The sequence below is a fragment of the Protomyctophum bolini genome (genome assembly GCF_963924005.1).
Source record: "Protomyctophum bolini genome assembly, chromosome: 7".
NCBI classification, from domain to species: domain Eukaryota; kingdom Metazoa; phylum Chordata; class Actinopteri; order Myctophiformes; family Myctophidae; genus Protomyctophum; species Protomyctophum bolini.
Window position 1 is genome coordinate 21,912,878 of NC_137868.1, and position 18,218 is coordinate 21,931,095.

An 18,218-nucleotide genomic window follows, 5' to 3' on the forward strand; every position below is an offset into this window, starting at 1 on the left:
ACACACACACACAGTATGTAGATGATTTTTATTTCCAACCCCCCCCCCCCCCCCCCCCAAAGTACATTAGTTGGAACGTAGCCCTTTAGACATGAAGGATGTCTCTAAGGTAACACATCCCAATTTTCTCTCAGATTCCAAAAAGACAGGCGTACAATAAAATGTGCAACCAGTCGACCACAAGTTCCAGAGCCAAACAGAGACAAAATGCCAGCAGAGCTGAATGACTCATCCAGATGCTGAGGCTGTAGGGGTTCCTGGCTGCATCATGGTGCTTCAAGGACTCCATACAGGGGCTCTGGGTTCCTGGCTGCATCATGGTGCTTCAAGGACTCCATACAGGGGCTCTCGCAAACAACAAGCATTTTGCATCCGGAACTAGATACATCTGCAGAGACAAGACTCACTGCAGAGGCGGGGATGCTCAATTGTCAATAACTTAACTAAACTAAATTTTGAGAATTTTCTGCCTCCAAGGCAAACAGCCATAACTACATCCTTCAATATTTGATTAGCATTTATACAGATGAGTGAAGACAATCATAAATAACAATGTGAGGACTTACAGTCATGTGGAAGGAACAACAGCACTGTCACTCCTGGATTCCATTCCTGCCAGGAACGCTGTGGGCGCTGGGGGGGGGCGTGTTCTCTCATAACCTACTGTAGGTGAGGTGGGCAAAAGGAGTTTGCATGTTCACCCCGTGTCCCCTAGGCCTAGGGTAGGTACCCTCACAAAAACATGTAGTAATCCTGGTCTCTATACTGCCTCCCCCTTTTTCCTACCCGATTTCGCACCAGTCAGGGGTGGTAGGGCGAGTGCCCTGTATGCAGATTCAAACACACTACCTTATTTACTACAGCAAACAACCTTTAGAATAATTTTAGTTGCTTTAATGGGTTCAAGATTCATAACTTAATATGCTATTGACTGTCTGAAATATATAAAAAGATACTCATGGAAAGGCTATATTATTTTAGTTATATTGACCCTATAAACAATTTAGTATATGTAAGGTTTTTCCCACTCAAATGGTACCTTGTCAGTCAGTTATACCAAAGTAGTAGTAGTTGTTGTGAATTAGCAAACTCCCATTGTCCTTCAAGTTCCACAGCCGTCTGCCGTCCAGACGGCCCCCAACAAATAAACTTGACCTTGACCCAGCACCTCCCACCCCTCACTGGTGCGAAATCGGGTAGGAAAAAAACATATTAAAGAAGGTACCAAGAATATTTGAAGCGCAAAAAGTGCAGTTGGGACTACTTAAAATCCTCATAACACATAATCTGCGAGGACCAAATCCTAATTTAGTTGAGGACATAATAAACATGAGTGTTTACTTTTTATTTTTTATGTGATTTCAGTGACATGCTGTAGGCTTAAGTGAATCTCAGTTCTTCCTGGACAGAAAGCAGGCCCCTCCAACTGATGTCAATTACCTTTGTTTGTTATGTTTGGTATTTCTTTACTTCATTTTGCATTTGTTTTAACCTGTATTACAGTAGTACTGTCTGAAAATATTTGAGTTTTTGATGGTGAATACAATAGTGAATAAAGTTAGAGGCTGAACTAAATCTTGTGAAGCATGTGGCTGGTTCCAGTGAACTGAGATTCTGAGAAGTATGTGATGTCACAGATAAAAAACAAAAGACACAAAACACACTCCAAAATGTTGTTTGTTTGTTATGTCCTCAACTTCAATACAATGGGATTTGGGTGCCCTTTTAAGAAGGGGGCAGTGGCTTCATTAGGAGGTAGAGCAACCGTCTTGGAACCGAAATGTTCCTATTCGATACCCTGCTCCTCTCTGTTTCATGATGTCGAAGTTTTCTTAAGCAAGATACTGAACCCTGAACTGCTCCCAAGGAGCAGGCGCCCTTGCATGTCTGATTACGCCATCGCTATGTGAATGGGTAATGTGTAGTACTGTACATTGTACAGCACTTACAGGCCTACTACAGTAGTTGACTGGAAATGTCTATAAATGCAGACCATTTAACACCATGTGGAGATTAAGAATGCGGTTTGATTTCTCCATGGTGTCCCCACTGACTAAAACATTGGTCTCTGCAATCAATGCAGAACTCTCTACTCCCAAGGGGAATGTCAAATATAGCTGGGGCTTTGTGATCGTTCTCAGAAAATGCAGCTTCCTCCAGTAACATTACAATTCATAAATACATCCTGTGCCTCTCATCCTGGCAGCACATTCATCGTGTCACTGGCTTCTTTTCATACACAGATGGATTCTTCCTTTTTTTCACCCACTGGGACCATTCTTTCTCTTATCTTTCTCCCTGTCTCGTATTCCCCTTTGTACTTTCATCATCTTGCCTTCATCTCTTTCAGTACGTAGGTCCAGACTGCAGACCTATTTATTACTCTGTACCTTGCAGTCTGCTTTAATGCCCAACTTATCAGCTCTTATTTTTCCTTTCTTCTGTTAACTTCCCAGTGCACTGGTGCTCTTACACTATATTCACACAAACATGTATGCACAAAAAAGTCACACTTACACAAACCCACACAAGCAAACACACATTCCAAGATGCACAAACACTTTTTTTTATTTATAATTTATTTTAATGTTACAGTACCTATATTTGTGATCGACACACCCAGTTTGTTAAAAGCACTTCATGAACAAGTTTGACTTCACAGGACAACAGCCGGAGGGTAGACAATGTGCTCAAACTCTGGATCATCGAGGCCCGTGAACTTCCAGCCAAAAAGCGGTACTACTGCGAACTTTGCCTGGATGACATGCTGTATGCACGCACCACCAGCAAACCCCGCACTGACACAGTCTTCTGGGGCGAGCACTTTGAATTCAACAACCTTCCAGCTGTCCGCAACCTACGCCTTCACCTATACAAGGAGACAGACAAGAAAAGACGCAAGGTGAGAGGAGACTGATGGAGATTATGTAATGTGGAAATCTGATCTAATCTGATCTAAAATTAATGAAATATTTCATTTTGAACCTATGTTGCTACTCAAAGTAGATTTATATTGTCATGGGGATTGACATATACCAGTTTTATGCTAAATACCCTCTCTGAGACAAAGATAACTGATTGGGGTAATATGTTTTATGTGTCCTAAAGTTTGTAAATACATCGAAGATGTGATTATAATCCATCTATAATGGGTAAAGCCTTGGCCTGGAAGAGAGGTCATCAGGTGGTCCCCAACCTTCTTAGAGTGTTTCAACCGTTAACTACAACACTCTCCATTTGTCGGGTCAACAGTGATTGGCCAAATCACTGGGTTGTTTGAGCCTTCTCTTGTCGTTGTTGTTGCCATTGAATCTGTCCTAGCGGCTAGCGAGTCTCTCTCCTCCCCTCCTCTCAGGAGACTCTGGGGTATTGCTCATTTCTGTACATTCTGTAGCTTGCGTGGTGCCCTCTTGCGAGTGCTGCAACAGGGGTTTGTTACCCTGCCAGTCTTTCCTGGTGGTCAGCTGTCTCTCCAGCGTCACCGACCTTCCTCGGTTGCCATTCCAGACTTTCCTAGTGGTTGCCCAGGGAGTTCAGTTTGTAAATACATCAAAGATGCGATTATAATCCATCTATGTATAAAGCCTTGGCCTGGAAGAGAGGTCATCAGGTGGTCCCCAACCTTCTTAGAGTGTTTCGATCCTTAACCACAACACTCTCCAGTTGGTGGGTCAGCAATAATAATATTAATAATATTATTAATATTATTATTAATAATAATAATAACAATAATAATAAGGGTAATAATAATAATAATAATACAACTTTATTTGTATAGCACCTTTCATGACATGAAATGCAGCTCAAAGTGCTTTACAGAGCAATGGAGAAAAAAAGAAAAGAAAAGCAAGGCATAAAACATTAAAATAATAGCAGTAATGCAATGCAGTGAGGACATGAATAACAAGGATTTTAAAAGATCAACTAAAAGGAAGAGTGTAGAAGTAGGTCTTGAGCTGTGCTTTAAAAATGTCTACAGAGGCTGCCTGTCGAAGGTTTAGTGGGAGTTTGTTCCACGCCGTTTCACTTTGTATTTTAGTTGCCATGTTTTTAGGCACAGCGAGCAGGCCAGCAGTGGAAGACCTGCGGGGGCGGTTTGGAACATATTTAGGCAGGCAGTCATGTAGGTAGGAAGGTGCGAGACTATTGAGAGCTTTATAAACAAGTACGAGAATTTTAAAATCAATGCTAAAAATAACAGGAGGCCAATGCAGCTGAATGGCCAAATCACTGCCCCTCTCATCTAGGCTTCCAGCTATTGTCCTTTCTCTATGCCAGAGCCAACAGGAGGCTCCACCTGCCTTGTGTTCTTGGGGGATTGCAGGCACTTGGATGTCTCTAGGACTATGGTTTGCGTCCTGCCTAGGGTCCTCCTACATATCACCAGACTATAAGTCTGTGCTGTGATAATAGCATAGCATAACAGTGCTATATCCTATTCTAAGTCTACACATTATTGGTAGCCTATACGGACACGGTCCCCACGTAAATAGACAAATCACAGCTCACGCCACATGCAGGATGTCACGTTATTGGTCTGGATATGGTATTCCTGATGAGGATGTGTCAGCAATAGTACACTGACAACAACAGCCATATATAACCCATACAAAAATACAATATTCCCCATTTTGGAAAAGCGTGTAAACTTCAGTCAGGAACACTCACTTCATTAAGTAGATTATTGCAACAAATGGAATACAATTAATCTTGGCGTTAATGGCTCCACACATAAGATGTTCCCTACATTTTGCTAAGCAGCATGCTAAGTAAAAGTAGGGAACGCAGACCACAGATAGTTGTTATTATATTATTATCTGTATAATATATATATTTTATAAATTGCAAAATAAAATGCTATAAAAGCCAGGGTTCTTGTGGCCTTTTACAGTACCTCCACCTTTTTTCTATCATAAGAATAGTTTTATGACTCATCGCTTCCTTTGTTTTTAAGGAAAAGAGCACATACTTGGGGCTGGTCAGCATCCCCATCTCAAGCATCACCGGCCGACAGTTCGTTGAGCAGTGGTACCCGGTCATCCAGCCTAGCGTCCTCACTAAGGGAGCTGGTGGAGGAGGAGGAAAGATCATCAATGCATCCATACGCCTAAAATCCCGCTACCAGACCATGAGCATCCTGCCCATGGAGCTGTACAAGGAGTTTGCAGAGTATGTCACCAATAATTATCGAACCCTGTGCGCTGTTCTGGAGCCTGTGCTGAGTGTCAAGAGCAAAGAGGAGGTGGCCTGTGCACTGGTGCACATTTTGCAGAGCACAGGGAAAGCTAAGGTACAGCACATTGATTCCTCTAAGAGGAAGATCCCATGTGATCTTCTTTTAATAGATTTGAGTATACTAAATTGTGCATTTATTACACCAGCAGTATTTTACAAGTGAACTTTTGCTTTGATCTTTGTTGAACCAATGGAAATCGGCCAGATGGCTTGAGAAATCTAAACTTATTTGTAATATACAAACAACAAATATTGTTTGTATTCCAGGATTTCCTGTCGGACATGGCAATGTGTGAGGTAGACCGATTCATCGACCGAGAACACCTTATCTTCAGAGAGAACACTCTGGCCACCAAAGCCATAGAAGAGTACCTCAAACTGATTGGACATAAGTACCTCAAGGATGCTATAGGTATAAGTGGGTGATTTAACTCCTTCAATCAAATTTCATTTCAAATGTAAGAACTACATTTTGATTGGAATTCTGATGTGAGAGACTTTACGAATTTCAAAATGACAGCAATAATTGCTAGTAAATAAGTATTATTTTATAGAAATCAACATCATTGTATTTGTCATCGTCGTCATCATCATCATCATCATCATCATCATCATCATCATCATCATCACCACCATCATCATCTTTTAATTAACTTCACTATGAGAGGTGTAGTAACATTCAATTCAGCATTTTACCCTTGAATGTGTAATTAGCTCATTTAAAGGGATCTTGTTGATGTATGTACAGCTTTGTTCTTCATGCTATTCTTTCACAGGGGAGTTCATAAGGGCCTTGTATGAATCAGAGGAGAACTGTGAGGTGGATCCCATGAGGACCCCGCCCTCCGTGCTCCCAGACCACCAAGCCAATCTCCGTATGTGCTGTGAACTGGCACTCTGCAAGATTGTCAACTCCCATTGGTCAGTATTCAGCAAATGCAATGCAATTTAGTGTGATTTGTTATATTGTGCTTCCATGGGACTCACAGCAACTTATCACAAAGAATATTTGAACTGGATGGTACCCAATCCTGGAAGAATTTCTCGACTTCGGAATGCATCATTTGAATATGTGAAGGATTCAGTGTTCAAGCTCCAGTGAGCTGTTTCGATCCTTTTATATCACTTTAACCGTGGTATACCTATATAGAGAAAGAATTGTACATCTACAACCTCTCAATGCAAGTTTGTATCAGCTATGAACAAAGAAATCCTTTCACACAGTAATAAAGACAATCAGTCCATAAGTTTGGTAGCCAACACATAATTATCTTTATCTCAATAGTGTGTTTCCACGAGAGCTCAAGGAAGTCTTCGCCTCCTGGAGAGTGCGCTGTGCAGAAAGGGGGAGAGAAGACATTGCTGATCGCCTCATCAGCGGTTCCCTTTTCCTGCGCTTCCTGTGTCCCGCCGTCATGTCTCCCTCCCTCTTCAACCTCACCCAGGAGTACCCCGATGAGCAGACGTCACGCACCCTCACCCTTATCGCTAAAGTGGTGCAGAACCTGGCGAACTTCTCCAAGTCAGTTTCTTTGAATTACTACTGTGAATTTAGGCCTTTGTTTATGCAGTTAAATGTAAATGTCTTGTTAATTTGATATGGTATATACCCACTGCTCCTTCGCCTGGAAAGGAGCCAGCTGAGGTGGTTCGGGCATCTGGTTAGGATGCCTCTTGGGCGCCTCCCTAGGGAGTTCCTCGACGCACGTCCCACTGGGAGGAGACCCCGGGGCAGACCAAGGCGCAGTTGGAGGAAACACATCGACTCACTGGCCTTGGAACGTCTCGGAATCCCCCAGGAGGAAGTCACTAATGTTGCTGGAGAGGGAAGTCTGGAGCACTCTGGTGGAGCTGTTGCCCCCGCAACCTGACTACGGATAAGCGGTTGAAGATGGATGGATGGATGAATATACCCACGGATTATTTGATCTATTTCCAACTACAGCATGAAATAGAACTACAGTATAAAGTGCAACAAGGCAAAAGTGTTTTTTTGTCATTCTTATCCACTCACCATTCACCTCCCCCTCTAACATCCGCCTTCCTTCCACTGTTTTCCCTCCTACCCCCAGGTTTGGCACTAAAGAGGAGTACATGAGCTTTATGAACGAGTTTCTAGAAATGGAATGGGGCTCCATGCAGCAGTTCCTGTATGAGATCTCCAACGTAGACAGTGTTAGTAATGCAGGGGGCTTCGAGGGCTACATCGACCTGGGAAGAGAACTGTCAATACTGCACAGTCTCCTCTGGGAGGTTATAGCCCAGCTCAGCAAGGTAAGACACAGACATGCCTACAACTCAGAGTCATTACCACTCGTCACATGTGTTGTATAGCTCTAACGTTAAGCTGAATGTCAAAATGCAACTTATTTTCCCTCTATTAACTGTAGGATGCCATCATCAAACTGGGTCCGCTGCCCCGCCTCTTGAATGACATCAGCATGGCTTTGCGCAACCCCCACCTCCAGAGGCAGCCCAGCCACCAGACAGACAGGGTTCAGGAGAGACAGACAGAAAGGCTGCTGTCACGACCTAGCTTTAACAGGGGGGTGTCCTCTGAGTTTCAGAACCTCATGATGAGGGATCTCAATAGGTATGTATGTGGCTCTTGTTTCTTGAATAACGGCTTCAATGAGCACCTATGCTTTCATAATGCCATTTTGTCATCAGATGGCTTCAAATAAATTCAAAACACCAAATACATAATGTTCATACGGTATTCGACGTCATCTTTTGCTTGAGATCCATTGTGGGTTGAGATGTCGAGTTACTATAACCATGTTGAAGAATAATTGTTTACAAACACAAACACAAGCACGTCGTAAGACCAATCCAAACCATATGCAAATCTCAGAGCCTGCACATCTCCGCCCCCAAAACACGGGTAAAGTTACCGAAAAAAAAACAAGCATACTTTGCCACATAAATGTAATGATTTAATGACTTAAATCAACTATCTGTTGGACTGAAAACCTTCTTCAACATTCAAACTGTGTTAATATGAAAAAGAAAACGAAAAACACAAAAACAGAATTTATTTTCCCATTTTCTGCCTTTTCACTTTGGCGTCCCTTTTTCCCAGCCACAGTCACATATTAGTAAACAAAAACAAGAAAAACATGCAGTGTTCCATACCGAATTAGTGCATTTACGCTCTGTGCTCTGAATAATAATTGAATAATAATTCAATTGCGCGAATTGTATTTTATTTTATATATTATATATATAGATAATTTTTGCATCTGTTCTAGATGATGTGAAAAGTGAGTCCATGGAGTGTTGTTGTTGTAGCCTATCACTTCCGCAAAGACGACAGCCGGTGTAAGACCCCACCTACCTTTTCTTAAAGGACCAGCGCCCTAGAACTTATTATTTAATACACATAATCTACAGAATTCGGTAAAAAAAACGGCTAGTGCGGAATTCTCCTTTAAATGTGCTTCACGAATAAACTGTCTTGACTTGACATCACTTCATACTAGCCATCCCCTCCAGCTATTCTATGATTGATCATGTGTTGCCTTTCTCCAGTTCCATAGATATCACTCGCTTGCCTTCCCCTACCTCTGGGGTGACCAGTGGAGGGGTTATGCCATCCCGCTCCCAGCTGAGTTTCCAGGAACGTGACCATCTCCATCGAGCCGCCTCCAAAGACCTTTTCTATGTTCCCCGCCCTCCACTGGCCCGATCCAGCCCAGCCTACTGTACAAGCAGCTCTGACATTACAGACCCGGACCCCAAGGTGAGTTTCTACATTGAGCTGAGAAATTACCATTCCATTGAGTAGGTCTGCCAAATCACTGAGCCAAAGGGAACTTAAGGTGACCCTGCATAGGGGCCATGCTTAATAGCCTTTTCCAGTGAATAATATAAGACTGTAGATCATCATCTTGTTCTTTTTTTTTTTCTTTTTCACTCGCGCAATTTCTAGCGGTATTTCATGGGAAATAACAATTCAGGCCTCTATAGGTAAAAGCACCCCACCACCCTCCCCCATAATATCATCCGTGACCACGGAATAACATAGCAGGCACGCCGGCCTCTTATAATCCCTTATTACTTAGGTTCTTAGTGTCAATAAAAACGTATATGAACCTCCAGGATTCCCGAATGAACAGCGTGTCTAACCTGCAGTCGGTGGTCATGCTCAACCCCTCCCAGGCCTCCATCGCCGGCATGGGCAGCTTCGGTGGGCTGAGCAGCGGGGGCGGTGGCGGCCTGGGCTCGGGCCTGAGCAGCCAGCTGCGGGCCGGCGGGCGACTGTCGGCCGGCTCTGGCGGGTCGAGCATTTCGGGCGGCCTTCGGCTGAGCCAGCTGAGCCAGATGGGTACCACCACCGACTCACTGTCCCAGCAGCAACAACAGCAGGCTGCCGCCATGCGCTACCCGCTTTCCTTCCAGAACCCGCTGTTCCATCTGGCCACGGCGGACGGGCCGCAGCAGTCACAGCTCCACCACCAGCATAGCCGGGCCCAGCCACCGCCGCCTCTGCTACTGGCTCCAGAACAGGACTCCCACCAGGCCTACATCCCCCAGTTTGCACACGGAGGCTTCTCCCGCAGCGAGGACCTGTCCACCCTCAGGACCAGGGATGGTCAACTGGGCCCACCCAGCATCATCCACTCACACAGCTACAGCGATGACTACAGCAGGGCCGATCATGGACGGAGGCAGATGTCCATAATACAGGTACATACTGTACATGTACACAGTAATACAGTATTCGCCGCTGTCCGGCAGAAAACAGCTAACTAAATGCGTTAGCCCCTCATATGTCCAGCTTGTGTTGTACGTGCTAACACAAACTTTGTCCTAAATAAACATTAACTCCCATTGACAATGAATGAGTGTTCGTATAAACACACACATTGCGTAACACAAATATTGAAGACGAAGGTGAGGACGCAAATTCTGATTGGCCGGAATGTGAGGATGTATGATGATGTATGATGATAAGAGCACCCCTCACTTCACATCGGTCATTGCAATTTGTTTTAATAACTCAATGCTATAGACTCTATAGCTATACCCTCTATAGTATAGACTCTATACTATAGAGGGTATAGCCACTTTAAGCATGCGCATGCCCTCTATACTATAGAGGCTATGCGCATACATAAAGTGGCTGTCAAATTGAGTGACAAAGTGAGTTTAACATCGTTTAATGTAATTTAATGCAATCAGATAGGACTTTTCTGTGTGGATGTATGGGCTGTCAAGGCCAGAAAGTAACATTTTGCCACTTAGTAGGCGTTCCCGGATATGATGATGATGTCATGCACATACCCTCTAACACCCTTTATGTCTGTTGAACCAATGAAATTAGAAAGTGCTTAGGACTGACAAAACCAGCTAACTATATTGGACCCTCAAACTGTCTGCTAAAGCAGCTAACTCCACTCCAGTCCACCCCCTCTCATTCTTATGTAAGTAAACTTACATTTTGGAGTTAGCTGGTTTCTGGCCGACAGGTGACAGCAGAGATATACTACTACCTGCTATACTACATATGATGTTGTTATGGCATCAAACACGACCCTTACATTAGTCTTAACCTGTGTCTGTTCATTTATTTGTTTAATCGGAGGAACATTTAATGTGTTCTATTTAGGACAACCTGGGCATGGCCTCCCAGACGGGTACGTCTCACTCATCCCTGGCCACTCCCCCATCCACAGTCCAACCTGTGCGCCAGAGTTCCGTTGCCCCGCCTCCCACTCAACGTGTCAAATCCCAGGCCTCCCATCAGCTGTCTGTCAGTTCCGCCGCGGCGCCCGCCGCACCACCAAAAACGCGACCGCAGAGCGGGAATCTCCTCCAGTCGCCAGAGTCGGGCTACGCTGGCAAACAGCAGGGGTCCCGGCAGCTGTCTGTGAAAGATAACACGGCCCCGGGCCTGCCCCACCAACAGAGCTCTGTCAGAGAGAGCCAAAGTCCGCAGGGAAGCACCAATCAGAGCACTCAGCAGTCACCACAGCAACAGCAGCAGCAGCCGCAGCCGCCGCCGCAGCCACAGACACAGACACAGACACAACAGCAACATCTACTCAAGCCCACCATTAGCAAACAGGTGATTCAGAAAGCCCTTCATTAGTCACTCTGAATGATCCTTTCTCTGTCTTTGATTTGTTTCAGAGTCTATGATTAAGCCGCGAGCCGTTGGGAGCTTGTAGATCTGCTATTTTCGGCTAATGTTCACCATCACCATGTTCACCATCACACACCCTGTAGTTTCTCCGAGGACCCCTTAGAGGTCCCGGACCCCCTAGAGGTCCCGGACCCCCTGTTGAAGACCAATTGTTTAAATGCACTACTATGTCTATATAATGTAAAGTTATCTTTATATGGCCATGCATTTCGTGCCTTGTACCTCAATGAGTACTGTAGGATATGATGACACTTGATCATATAGTTACAATAGATGATTTGACTAAGGTTCAAGAGTTGCAAATAAATGCAAAAAATCATGGATCATTCACTGGACAAACATATCACATAATGAATTCACATTCACAAAATTCCCTTTCACATTATTTTGTTCTCCCAGGGATCCCAGTCTCCCTCAACACTCAATCCTCCAACCCCAGCTAACGAGAGGACAGTGGCCTGGGTCTCCAACATGCCTCACCTCTCTGCTGACATTGCAAACTCTTCACGGATTGACCGTGAAGAGTTCAAACTGAAGGAGTACTCAAAGAGCATGGATGAGTCCCGCATGGACAGGGTACGTATCAGAGCTATTCAACTATTTATCGTTTCAGTAGGAGGGTGTGAATAGTCAATAAATTACTCAGTTGGAGATGGAGAATAATAAGAGAAAGTTAATGTCAGAATGACATTCAAATAGGTGTCAACTATGAAACCCTTACCCCCTATTCCTCACTGTGGAGGAACATCAAGTCATTTCAATTGCTACTGAATCACTTGAGATTTGGTTTTACCAAGAAGACAGATCACCAGCCAAATATTGTTAAAACTTTGATGTCTCTGATCTACTAGCATGATAGCATCTTGTGGAAGGTAACAGACCTGTGGCTGGTTAATTCATGGATGTGGCGAGCGTATATCTATTATACGTCCGAGCATAGACATGGTAATGCCCCGCCTGCCTCTGATTGGCCTACCGACACTGCCTGTCTTGCCTGTCCCCCGAGATGCAAGGGTACTCCGTGGTGGGAAATAATACAAGTACAAGAGAATGGCAACACGCGACAGTAACTTGTAACTTGGATTTTTATAGAAGAAGCAAACTAACATTGTTTGTGCCGTTTGCTTTGATTGAATAATTGATTGAACATGTATACGATGATTCGATATGGCTGTGTTTTAAATTAAAGTGTTAGTGTTGATTATCGTGTATTAATCTAATTATAGTAAACTAATACTATTATACTAAAAAAGATAAAGATCATGGGAAAAGAGACCTTTTTACAGTACAATAATGTTTCAAGTTTACACATGTATACAAATAAACAGGCAGTAAAAAAATAAACAGAATAAACAATATTAGTTTGCCTCTTCTACGAAAATAAAAGTTACTGTTGCGCGTGCCAAGCTGTCATTCTCGTACTTGTATTATATATTTATATTTCCCACCACTAAGTAACCTCACGGCAGACTATCCAGCATGTATCTTCCACCTCGGAGGAAACTCTGGTAAGGCCGGCAGTGACGGTAGGCCAATCAGTGGCAGACGGGGCGTTACCATGTTGTCTATGGTCGGACGTAGAAAAGATATACGCGTGTGGCGAGGGGATTTTCAAATCCATCAGCCAATGGGGATCATTCCCACCCTGGTATCAGTGTGTACAGACTTCAACCCTTAACCTTTTTGAACCTACAGTACCAGAACATCCAAGTTTGCTCTCTGTGTGTGCGTTTCTTGTTCTGCCTCAGGTACGCGAGTACGAGGACGAGATCCACTCCTTGAAGGAACGCCTGGTGATGTCCCACAGAAAGCTGGAGGAGTACGAGAGGAGGCTCCTCACACAGGAACAGACGACCAATAAAATCCTCCTGCAGTACCAGAATCGCCTTGACGACAGTGAGAGGAGGCTACAGCGACAGCAAGTGGAGAAAGACTCCCAAATTAAAGGAATAATTAACAGGTAAATGGAGGTTGTTGTTGTTGTTGGGAAGGAGGGTCAATGAAAGCTGAGCCATCATACCATACCACATGTGATTTTGTATTCATTTTTAGGGCAGCTGTATTCACATGTCTTTACTGCGGCTAATGACTGAGTTGACTCGACTACCCAGTAAAGTCCTCATTGTTAAGGCCTGATTATACTTTGTACGTCTGTGTAGTGGCGAGGGTCTGCGTACAGTGGACGAACATGTGGTTCTATACACTACATGTTGGTGTCTGCAGGTTCTACGCATGCACACTACACTGAATCAGTCTGGCAGATACTTCCACTTCTGCCTGCACTGCACACACTTTCATCTCTTCCAACTATCAGGAAAATCACTCTCAGAGAATTGAAGCACATTTGGTTGTCTTTATAGTCTTTTTTTCTCTTTTCTTTTTTAACCCACGATTTGTGAAACCCATTTTTTCACCCGGTGCCAATTGCCTAAGCTGTAATCCTGGGCGCTACTCTCCCTTTGCCAACCTGGGGAGAGCCCTGAACCGAGCTCATGCATCTTTATAATCTTCTATTGATGAGTGATAGAGCTGCAGGTTGCAATGGATATCGTCACTCAACCTCTCCTCAAACAGAGCTTCCATTGTGCTTTTCTAGTGCATGTGGCAATGAGGTGGTAACAAAATGTACGTCATGTGGACCCTTGCGCCTACATGGACACAGAGAGTATAATTTGGGCTTTACTTTGTTTTCGAGTTTCATTGCAAAAAGTTATGTCTTTTGAGAAAGTGGCATTTACTATATATATTTGTGGACAACTGAAACACTTTATCCTTTAAGATTATACTGTAGTCTTTGGCTGACCGAATTACCATTTATAGACTGAATTATTTATATTTAACCCATTCTGACCGGGCACCCATTTTGGTGTTAGCATCATGTTACGCTTTATGTATTGAAAAATAGCAGATCTACAAGCTCATATCGCGCCACCGAGTGGCGCGCTATGAGCTTGTAGGTCTGCTATTTTTGAAAAATCTAAGAACGACTGACATTTTTAGAATCTGATCTCAGGTCAGAATGGGTTAATCAGACCAGTGTGTGTCCAGTGGAAACCTCGTATGAATCTGATCTCAGGTCAGAATGGGTTAAGAGACATTGCCAGATGAGTGTATGGTGCAGTATATATTGTCATAGAGCTGTATTTAGATGTTTTCAATGAATATTGGAGGGTAGATGTTGGAGTTCATTATTTTCAGTGCTACACTCCGGAAAAGTTTAGAAGGAGATGTGTATCACAAGCAAAAGCTTTAGAATGGATATGACATTTTTTTAATACTTTAATACTGTATGTCCATAGACAATATGATCTTTTAGTGAAAAACACTAAAAGACTATTATCCGCTTTTCATTGCAAGGCATACTGGATTCTTAGGAATATCATGCATGAAAGACTGCAAAGAACTCCAGCTGACTCGCAATTTTAGTAAAAAAGAAAAATGTATTTTCTTATTGACTGTCTTCAAAATGAGGTCGTTGATTGAGAAAGTATTCAATTGATTGTATCACGGCTGTAGTCAGGGCCCAGAGCCAACTGTTTGACTCTCTTGGATATGAAATGCTCAGTGAACGTTTTACTTGCGGTTTCACATTGGCAATCATACTCTATTGTGTTATGCTGCTGAGAGATCAGTTAATGGGCACTGTGAGGAAAGGAGTCAAATAATTTCTTGTCCATGTACAATAGTTTCTCCCTGCAACTGAAGGGCATATATCTATGACAGAGAATATTGCTTCTTCCACTCCAGGGAAGAAGAAACGAAATGAAGACAGAGACACTTCTGGTCACCTTGTATGGATCTGTAATGTCCTAGATTGTGCATAATACCATCCATGACATACCTTTATCCTTTGTACTTTTGCACTCTTCAGTTTTCTATCAACAAATAGAAACATGCTGGGTTTTTAACTGCATCCCTTGATCATTTGAGATGATTCAAATTAACTTGAATTAATTAAAATTAACGTCAACTGAATCTTCCACCAAACTGAACACTAAAAGCACAAGAAGATTGAAAGTTTGATAATCCTGGATGCTAGAGACTTGTCTGTACGTTGGACAGACTATTATACAGTTTGCACAAAGCGTTGTTTGGGACCTTCAATCAAAAGACCCTGGACGTATCACGTATGTGGCATAAAGTTGTCTCTTCCATTTTAGATGGAACACTTTGTAGTGTTCCCTGAAGGACATGATAATACATTCTTCTGTGGAATGAAGTATTGCACAAGAGAGGCATATTTTTTTATCATGCCATCACACCATTCTGCATTAACGGGCAGGTCTGAATGCTTCCATTTTGCTTGTAATAGTAATTACCGCCAGATAACCCCAATCACATCTGGATGTGATTGTATTACAAATTCTTCATTCTAAGCACAATCCTGCAAAACATTTGGGGACAGTCCAATCTAATAGACATCTACTTGGAATGACAAGTGTAACTATATGATATTGACATTGTATACTAACAACCTTTATTTATGATTTGATTTAGTGTTTAAATGTTAGTGGTACAGTATAAGTGATGTGTTTTGTTAGCTAGCTCTATTTTCCTATAGTATTAATTGCTATAGAGTGTTTGTTCAGCAATAGGGGTCTCTCTGGCTCTCCAGGTATTTAGTAAACAGAAAATATTTCAGGTTGGGATACCAAATTCATCCAATCGTGAGAGAGATATCATATAGTAACATGATACAGGATAAACAAGTGTAATTGGAAGTGATTTAACAAAAACAAAACTAAATTATAATAATTGAATAAATAAATAAAGCTGACAAACGTGTTCTCTCCTGATTGGATGAAATTGGTGACCCACCTGAAAATGTATTTTCTGTTTATTAAAGACCTGGAGAGACAGGTTACTGAGCAAGCACTCTATAGAAACGATTACTATCAGAACATACTGTAGAGTTTTTACTTTTTTACCAAATGTTTTTGTAGTCACCAAAAATATCACTTACAGCACCTTTACCATTTCCCATTCCCATTCTAAAATATACATGATGCTGAGAATCTGCAAATTAGTTACAGTATATATCATGAATAACTAAATTCATGGCTGCTACTGTAGGAGAAGAAAGGTTGATACATTGCTATCAAATAAACCATTTTCGAGAATTTATAGAAAATCTATTTGCCATGTTAATCTATTGTCAGGGGCTATGCAGCTAGCTATGGCAGTCCTTTATTTAGTTCATCAAGTGATCTTAAAAGGTTTTAATTTGAAGATAAACATTGGCCTTCTTTAAGCTGCTCTGAACTGACCAACCGTATAACGGGAGCTTGGTGACTCGGGAGCTGCAGTGAGTTTGCAGCAATGTTTCTTGACTGTAGCACTTATACAGTAGGGTCAGGGTGGATCTGTTTGCAGGAAAATACCCATGATTAATAATAATAATTACCATTATTATTGTTTTTGAGGGGCGCTAGCCCCTCCTATAAACAGCTGTAGTGTTTAATGAACACAAACATTAAATGCCATTGACAATGAATGGAGAATTTACGTCATATGTGTCTAAGCAAATCGGCTGGGTATGTTGGTGGGAACCCTTGGTCGATAAGGGACCATCATTCTTGATGATGATGTACGATGATTAGAGCACCCCTCACTTCACACGGGTGTGATTTTTATTATTATTATAGCCGGAACAGCCGGACGTTTGGGTTTAGGCATTCGTTTAGAGATGTTTAGACATGGGTTTGGACATAGCTGTGGTTAAGGTTGGTACGTATTTGGGAGGGAGGTTAGCAACTGAGATTTTTCTTTGTTCAGCTCCACTCATTGCACAATGCATGCTGGGTATTGTCCTGCTAATCCTTTCTAATCATGATTCTAATGCCCACTATTTCTTGAGGATTAGTTTGAGTATAGGCCTTGTGAACATTTGATAGTAATACAGTACAACTGTTATCTATAGCAAATTGAAATCAGTGACGTAAGAGCCATAGCATAATAATAGAGGCCTAATGGAGATAATTCTGTGTGTGTGTGTGTGTGTGTGTGTGTGTGTGTGTGTGTGTGTGTGTGTGTGTGTGTGTGTGTATATATATATATATATATATATATATATATATATATATATAATGCTATTGTATCAATTATATTATTACATTATAGCTGTAATGAAATTAACCTTGCAATAGTTAATGTAATTGGTAAGAGATGTGCAATAATTAAATTGGATATTATCGACAAGATATTGATATATTTTACACAATGTACAGTACAGTATGTCTACAGTAACCCCCTGCCTTCAAAATGTTTTACCAGGTGCTACACTATATATCAATAGCACTAGCACACTGTAAGTCCATAATATTAGAGATATGGTATGTTGACTATATTCCACAATTTATTCCTAATTTATGAGTTTGTATATTGTTTGTGAATTTATTAACATTTAAGAATGAAAGACTAAGATTGATATTGATGCTATTTATGAAAATGATACCATTCTATCTGTATGATTTTGCTGTATTGCTTGGTTTGAGTTTTGATCATTGGTGCTATCCAGTGATATGGTGGTCAGTACAGTATGATTTAAATAGAATTATCAAAAGTGTGTGTGTGTGTGTGTGTGTGTGTGTGTGTGTGTGTGTGTGTGTGTGTGTGTGTGTGCCTGTGGGTAGCGTGCGTGTGTGTGTGTGTGTGTGTCGGTGTGTCGGTGTGTCGGTGTGTCGGTGCGCGCACGCACGTTTGTGGGTCTGGGTCTGTGACAATGTTGACACAAGTCTAGAGGTTTTCTCTTTCAAATCTTTCCTTCCAGAAATTATTAGTTATATATGAATATTTCTATCAGTACGTCTGCCTCTCTTTTTGTAGCAAGCATATA

General features: G+C 42.2%; 1 protein-coding gene across 4 annotated transcripts in view; it reads left to right on the plus strand.

Annotated features, from left to right (window-relative positions):
• Positions 1-17,340, plus strand: part of syngap1b (synaptic Ras GTPase activating protein 1b) — a 106,718-nt gene extending 89,378 nt beyond the window's left edge. For 3 of the 4 annotated variants that reach the window (XM_080769007.1, XM_080769009.1, XM_080769008.1), the window contains exons 8-20: positions 2,663-2,902; positions 4,955-5,290; positions 5,503-5,647; positions 6,012-6,156; positions 6,521-6,757; positions 7,308-7,509; positions 7,626-7,828; positions 8,767-8,977; positions 9,397-9,924; positions 10,847-11,305; positions 11,783-11,959; positions 13,132-13,343; positions 15,070-17,340. In XM_080769007.1, the coding sequence (XP_080625133.1) occupies positions 2,663-2,902; positions 4,955-5,290; positions 5,503-5,647; positions 6,012-6,156; positions 6,521-6,757; positions 7,308-7,509; positions 7,626-7,828; positions 8,767-8,977; positions 9,397-9,924; positions 10,847-11,305; positions 11,783-11,959; positions 13,132-13,343; positions 15,070-15,103 (3,129 nt within the window). In that variant the 3' untranslated portion in view covers positions 15,104-17,340. The remainder of the gene's footprint in view (positions 1-2,662; positions 2,903-4,954; positions 5,291-5,502; positions 5,648-6,011; positions 6,157-6,520; positions 6,758-7,307; positions 7,510-7,625; positions 7,829-8,766; positions 8,978-9,396; positions 9,925-10,846; positions 11,306-11,782; positions 11,960-13,131; positions 13,344-15,069) is intronic. The other variant, XM_080769010.1, reaches the window with a different exon arrangement.
• Positions 17,341-18,218: the final 878 nt, after the last annotated feature.